We start from the raw sequence: 15610 nt of genomic DNA, 5'->3' as shown, positions 1-15610 counted from the left end.
CATAGAATTCTTCTGTTTAAAAGACTTCATTGGCTCACTGTGATCCCACAGGACTAACCATAGCTTTTGATCTGTTCAGTTCATTTGTGCCTGCCATATCATTGGTTCCAGTTCCTAGGCAAGGGGAGAAGAATCTATGTCTTCAAGAAACTGGTTGTGCATAAAGATATGATTTTTTTTAAGGGATCTTAATTTTAGTTCTTTTGCTTCATCTCCTGCCAGTTTTTGCTTAGAAATCGCCACTACAGTGACTTAAAAATGTTTGTAGATTTTATACTCACAACAAAATCCATCATTCGTTTTACATGGTTCTCTTCTGGCCTGAAATATAAACTGCCTCCTCCCCGCCCCGTTTAGTCACCTCACAAATGCCCCTCTATTTTCTTAACCTTCTCCTGGATGACCTTTCCAGGAAGCATTCTTAGAGATCTTAGCTTGGGGCTCCATACTCCACAGAACACTGTTTTTGCCCTGTTACATTATTTTTAAATTATTAAATTATCCATTTTTTGTGTGTCCACTTCCTTTTCTGCACTGTGAGAGCTAATTAAAATAGTAAGGATTTAACTAATATTTGTTGGATTTTACCAAACTGGCTTAGAAAAGACATTCAAAAATGTTAATTTCACTTTCCTTTTTGAAAGATCTCCTGCAGAGACTGCTGACAATTTTGAAGGAACACTTAAAAGGCAGCTTCCTTGAATTTAGATCTTCACATTTCCAAAACTGACTCCAAATGAAATATTTATTTAAGAAATGCTGTACATAACTTACATTGTTAATTTAAAAAATGGTATTTATGATCCCCCCAAACAACAGGAATTCCACATATTTCTATTTTCTTCCAAGTTGTCATGGCCCTTTCCTAGATTCAGTATTTCCAGAAATTTACACCTCCATTGACTTATCGGCCATTCTATTCATTAACATATTTGTAACTAGTGTTGTGATTGTTTCTGATTGTCAAAACAGGAATACTACAATCAAGGATGATGTGGGTCTTTAGCTTAATATATTAAAGCACTGAGTCAAAGAATTTAGATCTGGCTTAGGTTGAAGCTGTTGTTGTTCACTCACTAAGTCACGTCTGACTCTTTGCAGCCCCATGACCGCAGTGCACCAGGTTTCCCTATCTTTCACTATCTCCTGGACTTGCTCAGACTCATGGCCCTTGAGTTGGTGAAGCTATCCAACCACCCGATCTTCTGTCATTCCCTTCTCTTCCTGCCTACAATCTTTCCCAGCCTCAAGGTCTTTTCCAGTGAGTTAGCTCTTTGGATCAGGTGGCCAGAATATTGGAGCTTCAGCTTCAGCATCAGTCCTTCCAATGAATATTCAGGGCTGATTTCCTTTAAAATTGACTGGTTTGAACTCCTTGCTGTCCAAGGGACTCGTGAGAATCCTCTCCAGCACCACAATTTTTCAAAAGCATCAATTCTTTGGTGCTCAGCCTTCTTTATGTTCCAACTCTTACATCCATACAAGACTGCTGGAAAAACCATAACTTAAGTCAGCAAAGTGATGTCTCTGTATGTTAATATGCTGTCTAGGTTTGTCATAGCTTTCCTTCCAAGGAGCAAGCATATTTTAATATCATGGCTGCAATCATTGTCTGCACTGATTTTGGAGACCAAGAAAAATAGAATTTGTTTCCACTTTTTCACTGTCTATTTGCCATGAAGTGATGGGACCAGATGCCATGATCTTTGTTTCTTGAATGCTGAGTTTTAAAACAACTTTTAAACTCTCTTCTTCCTCTCTTATCAAGAGGCTCTTCACTTTCTGCCATTAGAGTGGTATCATCTGCATATCTGAGATTCTTGATATTTCTCTTGGTAATCTTGATTCCAACTTGTGATTCATCCAGCTCAGCATGTGTACTGGATTCTGAGTATACAGCTCAGTATGATGTACTCTGCATATAAGTTAAATAAGCAGAATGACAATATACAACTGTGATGTACTCCATAGGTTGAAGTTAAATTCTGCCATTTTAAAATAATTTAACATTGCAAAAATAACCATATTTGTCTTAGGAAGAGTCAGCATTTTATCATCGGCACAATAGAAATAACATTATCTCTCTCATAAGATAATTTTGTAGATTTAATCCCATGGAGAACATGAAACAATCTGGTGTGATATCTATCGGCAGCGTATAGTAGGTGCATGGCAGTCACTCACTCACCCTTACTCAGGCATTTAAATGTAAGGTGAAGTACGAGTACCATTGTTAAAGTGGGCACTGGGAATGGACATTGTAAGAATCAGGAACAGAATAGGCAAGAAGCATGATGGTGTCTAATGTATTCAGCCAGTGCAGTCAGGGAGAGAATCTGGAGAACAGGGTGTTTTGAGGATGGGGTGTGGAAAAGTTAAGTAGAAAAACTGAGTGTACAGAGGATCCAGCTTGGAGACATTAAGTGCAAGAATAAGGGGCCAGGCCATCAGTAGGGAACTGCTGACTCTGTCACGGTCGGGGCGTGTCACGGTCGTATGTGTATGTGGGAAGATCACTCTGGTAACGAGTGGTGTTAGGATGGCCGTGCAAGAGATGAATGAAACAGGAAGTCCAGTAGGAAGGTGGTTAGGGCCGTCCACGTGAGAGAGCAGTGTTCAAATGACAGGTAGCAAGAGAGAAGGGGTTTCTGAAGAAAAGCATGCAAGGAGAAGAAGGGCAGGCTCACACTGAGGCCTGCAGAGAAGACGGAAGGATAGGATTGTCAAAAGAGGTGGATGGATGTAAAAAGAAAGGAAATTGACTGGACCTGGAGATGGCAGCGATGGTGGGCTCACTGGCAGAGGTGGTTGAGTCAGGTGAGAAGGAATTTGGGAAAAGTCTCAGGCTTCTCACAGACTTGATTTGGGAGACTGTGCTTCACTTCAGTGTGGATCATGAGAGGAGGAGATGGGAGAGAGTGATGATGGTTTTATTTGGGATACTTTGAAAAGACTATGGGATTTCCTAGAGATATAGATTATGCGGTTGAAAATAATAATATAAAATATGCAAGTTATGACACTTATTCCACTGGTTTCTGGCTTAAAAAAAAAGTGTCTGTTTGCGGCTGTCCTGGGTCCTCGTTGCTGGGTGGTCTGGCTGCGGCGGGCGGGGGCTGCTCTTCGTGGCTGCGCTGGGGCCTCTCCGTGCAGTGCGTCCTTGCTGCAGAGCTGGGCTCTGGGCGCGCGGGCCTCCGTAGGTGCGGAATTAGCAAGCCGATTCTCTCCCGCTGAGCCACCAGTTAAGCCCCAGACAACATAATTCTAAACTCCGTATCACGAGGCACAGAAGAACGTCAGGGCATCCCAATCCACGGACAGTGAAGGAAAGACGGAGCCTAGCTTCTTCATGTGGTAGGGACCACGTTCTTCATCCCAGTATCACTGATGACTTGCGACTGTCTGATATTTGGACTGATGTTGAAAGTAGGTAACAAACACATCACTAGAAGTTCTGGTGTCTTTTTCTAACTGGAGTTCATTGGAGTTTTACATTGAGCTGAGCATTAAGTGTTTTAATACATGAAATCTTTACTTTTGGCCAAACAGGATTCATAGAGTAAAATCAGGAGAAATAAACAAACAAACAAAAATCTTAATTCTTGCCTCATCCTGTTTAAACCTACTTTTATCAGGTTTCCTCTGATACTTGGATGAGAGTTAAGGCAGGTCCATGATTTTTCCAAATTATGTTCAGTGTTTTTTCTACTCAGTTCTACTTCTCATACACAGTCTCAGTTCAGTAGCTGAAGTTTCCATTTCAGTGTATTACAACAAATAAATCGAATTTAAAATGGAAACTTTACTTTCCTCCCAGTCTCTCCTGTCTTCTTCCAACTCATGATTCTGTCTTGTGCCCTCCGTCTTGTCAGCCTTGATCCTAGTTTCTTTACAGTGAGGGTTTTGGTCAAAGATGGAGAGATAAGGAGGTTGCAAGAGTCTTCCTTGCCTAGTACTTTTTTGACAGCTTAGCATCCGTTCTCTGAGGGCTTAGCAGGTGTTCGGTGCTAACTTTTTGAACTCTCAGCGTTTGTGGGAGAATATTTGGAGCTGTCTTTCTTCCCTGAGATCTCTCGCTGGCGATTCCTTTGATGAAGGAAAATGCACATCTCTGCGGCCACTTGCTGACCACTCAGTTCTTGGACCCTTGGTAAATGTCAAGGCAATTCCAGTTTCCTCCTGCTGGTGTCACCTGGAAAAAAAAATGCACAACCTTGAAACCAGTTTTATTTTATTTGATGTACAAAATGATGACTTAAGCCTGCCTTGCAGCCTCTCAGCTCTGAGAGACCACTCCAAAGAGATAAGAGAGGAGCCAGGAAATATAGGAGTTTTTGTAACAAAGGTCAGGTGGTTAGAACTTCAAAAAATTCCTGTTAATTAAAAAAAAAAAACCAGACACTGCAAGTTAATGAGTTTAACACTTCTCTGTGCATGGGAAGATGCAAGAGTCTGGGCTTATTGAAATCATCCCTCTGACATGCACCTTCGCTACCTAGCCCAGTGTGCTGTGCTTCTCCCACACTGAGCCCCCTGGGTACACAGTCCGGGGTGGCCGCAGTGGTTGAGAGCTTGGTCGAGGGCACCCTGTTTGTCTCTGGCGCTCCCAGTGTGTCCTTGGGTCTCACTATTGGTTGGAGGGCAGGGCGGCTATAGTGGCTTGATGGTTGAGCATCCTTTGTTTCCTGATAACGGCAGGCAGCATCTTCCCTTCACACTGGCATGCCCTTTCTCTCCACAGTGGGGGCTGGAGCAGCCTCTCCTGGCCTCCTGTTGCATGTGGCCCACTCCCAATGATGGGGGACACATTCTTTTTATGCAGGAGCTCAGCGTGTCCTTTTATGTGCAGTCTCTACTCTGCCACCAGATTTCAGCCCTGTCTTGAATGTCCCCCTGCAGAGTTCTGTCTTTAGATTTCTGCAGTGTGAGACAGACACTCATCTGCCGTATTCCTCCAAGCTCCCAGGACATTGGTCATGTTCTTTGTGGGGTCTTGCTGAAGCTTGAGGTCCAAGGCTTCTCCCGATTCTCCCCTGGAGCTGTGTGGGGTGAGCAGGGGGATTCACAGAAGGTGGGCCGTTCTCCCCCCGACTCCACTGGTGGTCCCAGGACCTCACTCTGTGTCATCCTGTGGGTGAGAAGTTAAGAATCTCCACAAGTGCATTTGGCTACCTTTTTTATAAGTCCTGGATAGTGGGCATGCACTCTCTTTAGAATACAGTAGCTATTATCTTGGTCTTGGCTCAAACCTAGACTAAAATAATTGTATTTGAAGTCCTCTTTAATTCTTCTCTGAACCTTGCAAGGCACTCATCCTCCTGTTACTGCCTGGATTTTACAGGTGAGGAAACTGGAGGTGACGGGGTTCATTCATGCGCTCAAGGTCACCCAGCTTTGAAGGTTTGTACCTCCTGGAGATGTCTCATCTGAAAGCTCCTCAGGTTGACCCAGGCTCAGGAGGCAGGCAGTGTGGGTTATCGCCAATCCAGTCATTAGCCTCAGGGGCCCCAGGATGAGCGATGGAGCTGGCCTTCCCTTCCATCCTCTGGCCCCGCGTGTGGGCCCCTGCCCAGCCGTCGCTGTAGAAAGCTCCAGAGGAGGAGCTGGTGACCGTGCTGCTGGAAGGCTCTGCTCCCCACATCTGCCTCTTGCACGTGTGATTCTCAGATGTAAATAATTCACCACGGCCACGATCAGAGGACGTGCTCTGTATGGGGTGAGCTGTTCCTCAGTGACATTGCAGGCTTATATACAGCAGGGCTCAGGCGAGGGCCCCGCAAGCTTCAGCCCCATCAGCAGCTCCGCGCCCACCCGGGTGCCTCGCAGCAGCCAGACTGACTCAAAGAAGGTCACAGGTGGGTCAAGGACAGAGCTCAAAAACAGAACCAGCCTCTCTTTCCCAGGCTCTGAGACCCCGTGGCAGGATGTTCCTTTTGCGAATGCTGGAGAAATAGCAGTGCTGAACTGCATGGTGACGGGATACCTGGGGCTGTCTCTGGGACATAAAGATGGAGAGATGTGGCTCTGAGCAGGGGGGAGTTTTTATTTCAAATGAAACTAAATGTCTGTCTGTTTATTTTGAACGGAGGGGGCAAGTGCTCAACCAGTGATGCGCGGAGTGAACTGAGTTCTCCAAATGTTAATAAAACAAGGAGAAGGAATCTTTAAGAAATGATACAAGTGAACTTACATACAAAACAGACCCATAGACAGAAAACAAATTTATGGTTCCCAAAGGAGAAGGGGAGGGCATAGATTAGGAATTTGGGATTAGCATATAACTTTACTATGTATAAAATAGATAACAAACAAGGACCCACTTAAAGCACAGGGAACCATCATCAATATTTTCTAGTAGCCAACAAAGGAAAACAACCTGAAAATATATGTGTATTAGTTCAGTTTGGTTCAGTCGCTCAGTTGCGTCTGACTCTTGGTGACCCCATGGACTGCAGCACGCCAGGCTTCCCAGTCTACCATCAACTCCCAGAGCTTGCTCAGACTCATGTCATTTGAGTTGGTGATGCCATCCAACCATCTCATTCTCTGTCATCCCCTTCTCCTCCTGCCTTCAATCTTTCCCAGCATCAGGGTCTTTTCCAGTGAGTCAGTTCTTCGCATCAGATGGCCAAAGTATTAGAGCTTCAGCTTCAGTATCAGTCTTTCCAATGAATATTCAGGACTGATTTCCTTTAGGATTGACTGGTTTGATCTCCATACAACATATGTGTGTGTGTGTGTGTGTGTGTGTGTGTGTATGTTTAACTGAATCAATTTGTTATACACCTGAAACTAACACAACATTGTAAATCAAGTATACTTCAAATAAAGAAAAAAGATAAAAACAAGGAGATGGATGAGAGTGACCTTCTTAGGTGGTGTCACAGAGCAGAAAAGGCTTGTTTGAGCCCTGTCCTGTCCATTAAAAATAAAACACCGTCCATATGTGTAATTTTAAGATTTTTGCAACCCCATTAAATAATTAAAAGGAAAGAGGTGAAATAAACTTTAATAATACATTGTATTACTAGTATACATCCAAAATACTACTATTTCAACATATGACTGGGCTTCCCTGGTGGCTCAGCTGGTAAAGAATCCGCCTGCAATGTGGGAGACCTGGGTTTGATCCCTATGTTGGGAATATCCCCTGGAGAAGGGAAAGGCTACCCACTCCAGTATTCTGGCCTGGAGAATTCCATGGATTGTATAGTCCATGGGATCACAAAGAGTCGGACATGACTGAGTGACTTTCACTTTCACCTCCACCATATAACTGTTATAAACTATTGGTGAGTCATTGTGCCTCCTGTTCCTCTGAGCCTCTGAGGCCTGGCGGGTGTGTGTTTATACTTACAGCACATTCCGCTTTGGAAGAGCCACATTTTACCTGCTTGATAGCTGCACATGGTCAGTGGCTTCCAACCTGGACAGCAGGTTGGCTTGTCTGCCGGCCAGCTTTGTGGTGTTGGGCCAGTTACTTATTCCTCTTGGACCTCAGTGTCCCCTCTCCCCACATTAAAAATGGGAACCACAGCCTCTCACCATATTGCAATGAGGTCACGTGTGTAAAGCAACTAGTGTGTGTTTCTGGCACATAGTAAACGCTCAGTTAATGAACAGGTGATTGCCTCCTCAAACTGACCTGCATCCCAATTAAATTCTAAGCTCGCTACAGCAGACTGAAAGACGCGTGGTCTCTGCACACTGTGGCTGGCCTCCTCTCTTTCCTTTCCTTCCACGGACACTGTCTTCTCCCTGAGGTTCTGCCTCCCTCACTCCTTCTCTTTCTTCAGGTCACGCTCAGAACGACTTCATCGAGCAGCTTTTCCTCCACACCGTGTATGGGGCGCAGTGGCCTCACTGCCAGCCCCGTCTCAGCTGCCTTCGTTTTCTTTAGAGCTCTCCATACCGCCACACGTAGTCACTGCCTGTTTGCTTGCTTCTCCCAACTGAATATTAAAGAAGCTCTGCTTGCTATTTAATTTCCAGCTAAATATGTTAATGGATGAATGAATGAATATATTGAACATCCACAATGCTTTGCCCTTAGTGTGTAGCCTAAAAATGAAATGCAGTCCTTGCTTGATGAGAGATTCAGAGGGAGATACAGGTGACTGCAGGCCCTCTATCAGCCCTAAAATTTCACTGAAGCCTCTGCCACCCTGCATGCTACCCTGGGCACACACCCGATCACTCTGCCCTCTCCCACCTCTGAGACTTTTTGTATGTTGCCTGCTCTGCTAGAATTCTCTTTTCCTCACCTCTTCTTACCAAAACCTCACACGAGTGAGTGAGTGAAAGTCGCTCAGTCACGTCTGACTCTTTGCTTTGTGACCCCGTAGACTATAGTCCATGGAATTCTCCAGGCCAGAATACTGGAGGGGGTAGCCTTTTCCTTCTCTAGGGAATCTTCCCAACCCAGGGATCCAACCCAGGTCTCCCTCATTGAAGGTGGATTCTTTATCAACTGAGCTACAAACCAGCTCAAATACTACCTTCCCTTCAGGGTTCTTTCCAGATCTCTTGATCTCTTGAAAACATCTCTGGCCTCTATTCTTCCACTGGACATTTTCTGTGCTTATATTATTGATGATAGCATATTTCATATTAGAATTCCTCAGGTCTGTTTGTGACTTTGCATACTATTTTGAATCTCTAGAGGGCAGGATCTGATTTTACCTGTGTGTGGGGATGGTAGGGATATATTGGAAACTGTACATACTTTGTAATCAGATATAGTAATACATGAGTTAGATTCCTGAAAATCAGGACTTGTGAGTTTATTAAAGCTATTTAATGTCTCCAAGTCCCAGGGAGCTCATTTGTTAATGGGAGAGCTGTACCCATCTCTCGAGAATCACTTGGACTGCAAGGAGATCAAATCAGTCAGTCCTAAAGGAAATCAACCCTGAACATTCATTGGAAGGGCTGTTGGTAAAACTGCATTTCCAATACTTTGGCCACCTGATGTGAAAAGCTGACTCATTGGAAAAGACCCTGATTCTGGGAAAGATTGAAGGCAAAAGAAGGGGGTAGCAGAGGATGAGATGGTTAGAGAGCATCTCCAACTCAATGGACATGAACTTGGGCAAACTTCTGGAGACAGAGAGGAACAGAGGAGCTTGGCGTGCTGCAGTCCATGAGGTCACAGAGTTGGACACAGCTTACCAACTGAACAACACCCCCCATCTCAAGGAAGAAGCCTTTGTTAACCTCTAGTCTGTACTGAATGCTTTAGCTACTGCCAAGATAACAGACATTTTTTTTTTTTTTAGATCCAGGTACACAATAGATGCCCCATAAATATCAAACTTGGGGCCCTTATATTAACCCAAGTCTCTAATACAGTTGATGCTAATTCGGGCTTATTTACAGGATAAGAATCACTCTGTCTGTCATGATAAGACAGTATTTAAGTAGCACACATACTAATCTTTGTCCTTAGCCAATAAAACGTCCATTTCTATGCAAATGAACCTTCTAGAAACTTTCGTTATTGTCTTTAGAGTTCTGTGAATTATCATGATTTTTCTGAGTCAACAGAAAAATACTCAGACTTCTTCCATGAAGCACTCACCTGTGCTTGTGGAGATGTAGATTGTACCATATTTCCCAACTACAAAGAAGGTTCAGACACAGCTACTGAATTGTCTCAGCTCACCATCCTGCCAAGACAACATGGCAGCATGAAAACCAGGAGGTGGAAGACAGGAGTCTGGCCCAGTCAGCCACTCAGTGGTGATCTTGTAAGAAGGAGTTGGGCTGGAGCAGGATTTATCAACATTTGCACCGCTGACATTCTCGGTGCAGTTGTCTTTGTTGTGGGGGAGGGGCTGTCTTGTGCACTGTAGGATGTTTAGCAGGGCCTGGCTTTTACCTGCCAGATACCAGTAATGTCCCCCTCCGTTGTGACAATCGAAGATGTCCCCTAGGGTAGGGGACAAAAAGGCTTCCAGAAGGGAAGCATTGGATTAGATCATCCCAACTTCTGTAAATTCCAGGACTCGGGGCTGAGGTCTTGCACACACACGCACACACATGTGCACATGCTGCTATTTCCTTGTCTAGCCTTGTTTCACTTTTAAAAGCTTCAGTTTCCTTGCAAACAGTCTAACAGCCAGGCATTCTTGTAGGTGCCCACCCCGCACCCATTCACAACAGAAGCCACGCAGAAGGGCTGGATGGGTGACATGCTGTGATTTCAGTGTGTTGTAGCTCCCCGCCAGGATCTCTGAACAATCGCCTCCACCCCCTGCTTGCCACTCAGGTGGGCTCCAGCAGACAGTTTTGGCAGCTGGAGCTGTTATAGTTCTGCACTCCATGTGGACGGCTTTGTTTTAGGATCTGAACAAAACTTGCAGCCACAGCTTCTGCCAGCCCACTCGTCTGCTCACAGGCCTCTCTCCTTTGCCCCTGACAGCTGGGGCCTGTGGTGCCAAGTAGACTTCTGTAGCTACTTGTAATAGAATGGCGCAATCAGACCACAGAGGGTCGTAGCCAGTTGGGTTGGAAATTCGCGTCTTTCTCCTTTTGCTTTTCTCTCTTTCTTAGCTTGACTTTCTTCCCATTTTCAGCTGGAGGAGGAGCCCAATAAGGGATCATATTTCTTCATGCTTTTACATGGTTTTCCACTCGATAAAATGGTTTTGTCCTTGCCAGGTTTTAAATGGCATACAAATCTGAGATCTAGATAGAGGCTATGGCTGTCCAGAGTCACACAGCCAGCCTTGTGTAGAAACAGTCTTTTAAAGATTCTTGCTGGTTAAAGACTCGCAACCCCATGAGCAAGACGGACACAGAGGCAAATCAGTACAATAAAAAATAGTAAATATTAACATACAGTTATATAAGTGAACAACCGGAGCTGAAGGAAAGGAATAGCTAACAGCTTTTGAGAGGGATAGAAAAAGGAATGACCCTTGAGGGCCTGGCCTCAGCTGGCTAGTAAAGAATAAATAGGACTTGGCATGGCAGGGGAGGCCACAGGAGCAAAGACGCCCCAGCAGGGGATAGCCGGGCAGCAACATCAGTGTTTACCGTCACCCGTGTCTTCGTCATCACTGATGCACTTTCTAAAAAAAGTCAGGCGCTGCACGGGGCACTCGACATAAATGGCGTCATTTCATTTTCACGGTAGTCCTGGATACAAGCGCTATTGCTGACTCCATTTTATAGACCGAGAAACTGAGGCTCAGGGTGAAGTCACTTGCCTGAATATACACTCTTTACAACTGGTAGAACCTGCATTCCAAGCTGCCTTTCAGTGTAGGGTAAGATGAGCTCTTCTAGGATAAATGGGGTGAAGGACGCAGACAGCATAATGTCAAGCTAGCAAGTAGAACGCTGATGTGACAATAAAACGAAAACTTGTGAATGTGCCCGAGTCCAGGCACGGTCTAGTGGGTCCTCGTCCTTTCTCCCTACACGGAGCCCCTAGCTAAGTCCTCCCTTAAGCATTTCTCCAACATGGGGCCCCTGTGCTGTGCTACACCCAAGAAAGGGGCGGCAAGACCCTACTAGTTCCTTGGCCTTGTTCCCCTTCTGAACACAAGATAACCTTGAGGCTCAGAGACACTGAGCCAAGTGGATTCTCTGGCCATGCTTCTTTGGGGTGAAGGAGACATTCCACTGAGCACTGTAGAAGGGATTCTGAAGAGCTCCATAAACTCTCCATCTGTAAGGTATCAATTCTGGGTAGTCGTGATCATGATACATCCCAAGACTCTGTGCAGTCCGTCAACTGGTGATGCGAAAGCAAAGCACGTGTTCACCGGGTGCATGTCTGTGGGAGAGGAGGAGAGAAATGGGTTCTCGCTTAGTGAGTCCCTGCTGCGAGATTCAGGCTGTTTGTGAAGATAGCAGGCGGGGCAGATACTGAAGTTCCCTCCTGGCTGGAGGAAACTGTTTCTGCCGTCATTCATTTCACTCTTGCTGTCAATAAACGCGTTGAATAACTTCAGTGTGCCAAGTGCCAAGTTACAGATGCTGAAGCCTGTCCTCCGTTTTATAGATGAGGAAACTGCATATCTGAGAGGCTAAGCAGTATGTACATGTTTGTACATGTTTATACCACATGTGAACAGCAAATCAGGAGTGCAAGCCCAGATGTCCGTAGACGCCACACTCTTAAGCAGAAACTGCACTGATCTTTGTAAACCCTGACCCAGTCTTCTGATGTGAAGTATTATGATGAAAGTATGTTAAAAGCATTAAAAAATTTTTCCTTTGTCTCTCTCTCTCTCTTTTCTGTATATTTTTGCTTCCCCTCTCCACCTTTCCTCTCTCTCTCTCTCTCTCTCTTCCTCTTTCTTCCTGTCTCTTTTCTATTCCTTTCTTCACAGGACTCCACAGAATGGAGCAAGAATGAGAGGAAAAAGGCCGGCAGAAAAGCATGAACTGGAGGTTTGTTGAGCTCCTCTACTTCCTGTTTGTATGGGGCCGTATCTCAGTGCAGCCCTCCCACCAGGAACCAGCTGCAACAGACCAACATGTCTCCAAGGAATTTGATTGGCTTATTTCAGACAGGGGGCCTTTCCACCACTCCAGGAGCTACCTATCCTTTGTGGAAAGACACCGTCAAGGATTTACAACCAGATATAAAATATACAGGTAAGAGCTGGGCTAAGCTCACCCCTGCCTTTCATTCATTGAGCGCTTTGGGGGGTCCTGCTTTGGCCTGGGCCTTGTGGTGTGGAGGAGTATCTGGGCCAACACTGCTAAATATTTGCTCATTATTTATTAATTTACTTAGTTTTCTATTTATTCATTTATCTGTTTCATTACAACGTGCAAGGGATTGTCGGTGACGAATTAGAGTAATCTGTTTTTGAGTACTTAATGTGTGCTGAGCCTAGTGCTTAGTACTTTGTCTGCGTCCTCTCTTTAAACCTTACAGTAACATCAGAGATAGCATCTGTTTATTTTCTCCACTTTATATAGAAGGGGTAACTGGGCTTTCACTAGGTGAAATAACTTTTCCAAAGTCACACAGTCAGTGAGTGGTAGGACTAGGATTCAAACCTTTGTTTATGTGTCTCCACAGTCACAGACAGTAATTTTAGTCAGTTACATCAGGTGTAGGCTGCAGTGTTTTACAGATACTAGTAATATACCGGATATCTTACCCAAACATATTCATACATTTGGAAACAAATAGGAACACTCAGTGAACAACTCTTTCTTGAGCAAGTCTGAACTGGTCTTTGGCCTGTTGGAATCCTACTCATTCCCAAAGAACTTAGCCCAGTGTTCTTCTTTGAAACCATCTTATAGATACTCCAAATCCCACTTGATCAGTCTCTCTTTGATATTTCCACAGCTCTCTAAGCTTATGCCTCTTTAGTTGTCAACCATTTGGAGTTGGAGTGTATTCTTGTATTTCTTTCTCACCTCATGTGAAACTCCATGAGGCCAGGACTTACACATAATTCATTTCTGGGTCCTCAGAGTGAGGTTTTATTTCCTGCCTTGTATTGTAAGCACACAAAAAAATGTTGTGGACTAAAATAAATTGAAGAATGCAGAAAACTCTCCAGAGCTGGAGTGTTTAAGATCAAGGAAGAAAGTCAGGGTCTAACACTTCTGGGCCACGTCAAGCAGGGGAGCGAGGACGCATGCATGGTGGAGGAGAGATACCAACCTGCAGCTGGGAAGCCACGAATTCAGGCCTTGTGTCCACTGTGCATCTGACATGAACGTGGGCACGTCTCCTCTGAGCCTCGTGTGTCATGGGGGATTCATGAATCTGCTACCAGCTGCAGATGGCTGTGACTCCGTGCTGAATATTCAAATCTGCATTTGAAAGTTGGCCCTTAATGAGAGAAAGTTTACATCTGCCCCTGCATTCAGATTTCACCTATGCTTTTGTTTGGATTCCACTGCTCAAACAAAAATCTGCAGTCATCCAATGAGCTGGTTTCTAAGATGCTTTCCAAAAGCTCTGAAATTAAGTATATAAGATTGAACCAAGGTCACGTGGTTAATTAAATGATGGAGTTTAAATCCAGAAGTCAGGCCCCTGGTCATCTAGTTATTTCTTTCTTCCTTTATTTAATCCTCACATAATTAATAAGCACCAGCTCGAGGCCCAGAAACTGTGTTTAAGGCCGATGACACAGTGGTGAGTAAAGCAAACATGGGCCTTGTGCTCAAAAGAGCACATTAATTCGACACACGAACACACACACACACAGTATAAGTGCTGCCAAAGACAAAGGGCAGGACAGGCGTATGTGGGGGATGCTACACAATGATGTGGGAGACTATCGCATGCAGCGATCGGGTGAGGCTCCCGCTGCAGTCTTCACCTGGATACACACGCAGGTGGACACCCAGAGGTCTGCGTGCCCTTCTAGACCAGGTTCAGACCAGAACAAAAGCCAGCCCGGATGTGCTCACTGGGGCTGTTGCCAATCGGCGCTTTCTCTTCACTGCTTTGTTGAGACACAAAAGTACGTCTGCAGGTGATTCCCAGAGTGTCTCCCTTGTGCTAACGTGGACACAGCACATTAGAATCTTGATGTTTGCATCATGAAGGAAAGCCTTTACTTCTAGCTTGTGCCATCTTGTCTGAGGCTACAGAGCCAGCCTCTCTGAAATGTCCTAGACCTCAAGCTTTGTCCAGTCCACCTGACCCTGGAATCCAGGCTAGAACCCAGGGTGACCTGAGAGCCTCAGAAGGAACCTGCTCTCCTCAGCTAAATGGGTTAAGGCCATCTGCATCCTCATGCATATGCAGAGGGTGACTTCAGCCCTTGGCGTCCTGGTGGGGAGTCAGCGCCACTGGCAATGATGAGAGCCTTTCCAATTAAATCCCAGCAGAAGTCCTCTCTCCTGTTGCTTCACAAGCTGAGCTATAGTCTGTGCACACACAGTTGTTTGGGTGCAGAAGGTTCCTGCTCTGTCACGCCTAAGTCTGAGCTGACACGCAGAGGCTGGGGAGCTTTCTGCTCTTGAGTCTGCCAGTGCACAGCAGCAGCACCCTCCATCCTAGAGGCAGAGGACCTGGGTGCTGGCTCAGCCCACCCGCCTCCCCAGGTATGATTTTGGCCAAGAAGTGGAACTTCTCTGAGTTTCTGTTTTTTCATCTGTAAAATGGGAGTGTTCACTAAGATGATCTCCAAGGTCCTCCCTTCTCTGAAATTCTGACTCCAGGAAATGTTGTCATTTGGAAATACCATGGAAGATTGGAGAGGACTCTGAACTTGGAGCCTGTAGACTCAAGTTTTGTTTATTTTGGACCCACTTTCTTCATTCTGGGGATATATGTTCATGCCTCAGTCACTCATGCTTCTATCTAGTCCTCTAGACTTTCCTATCAATTGTATTCTGTAACCCATGCTGTGGTTTGGTGATGACCAACAGAGATGACCAACAGAAAACAGCAAAGCACGCGCGCGCGCGTGCACACACACACACCCCCCACAACAACAAAGCTTGTGCACACACACACACATTCCACAACAACAACGCTCACACATGCACACACATCCCACAACAGCAAAGCTCACACACACACACATCCCACAACAAAGTTCACACACACATACACGCACACACACACATCCCACAACAAAGTTCACACACACATACACGCACACACACACAT

At 45.3% G+C, this 15610-nt stretch overlaps 1 protein-coding gene across 1 annotated transcript in view; it reads left to right on the top strand.

The window, feature by feature from the left end:
• The window catches only part of BRINP1 (BMP/retinoic acid inducible neural specific 1), a 204106-nt gene that overhangs the window by 39813 nt on the left and 148683 nt on the right, over window positions 1-15610 (top strand). Inside the window, exon 2 of the mRNA XM_040241751.1 lies at window positions 12345-12612. Coding sequence (XP_040097685.1) covers window positions 12395-12612 — 218 coding nt within the window. The 5' untranslated portion in view covers window positions 12345-12394. The remainder of the gene's footprint in view (window positions 1-12344; window positions 12613-15610) is intronic.

The sequence above is a fragment of the Oryx dammah genome, unplaced genomic scaffold (assembly GCF_014754425.2).
Source record: "Oryx dammah isolate SB20612 unplaced genomic scaffold, SCBI_Odam_1.1 HiC_scaffold_1, whole genome shotgun sequence".
Lineage (NCBI taxonomy): Eukaryota > Metazoa > Chordata > Mammalia > Artiodactyla > Bovidae > Oryx > Oryx dammah.
The sequence above is the reverse complement of the archived record's forward strand: the minus strand, read 5'-3'. Positions and strand labels throughout refer to the sequence as shown.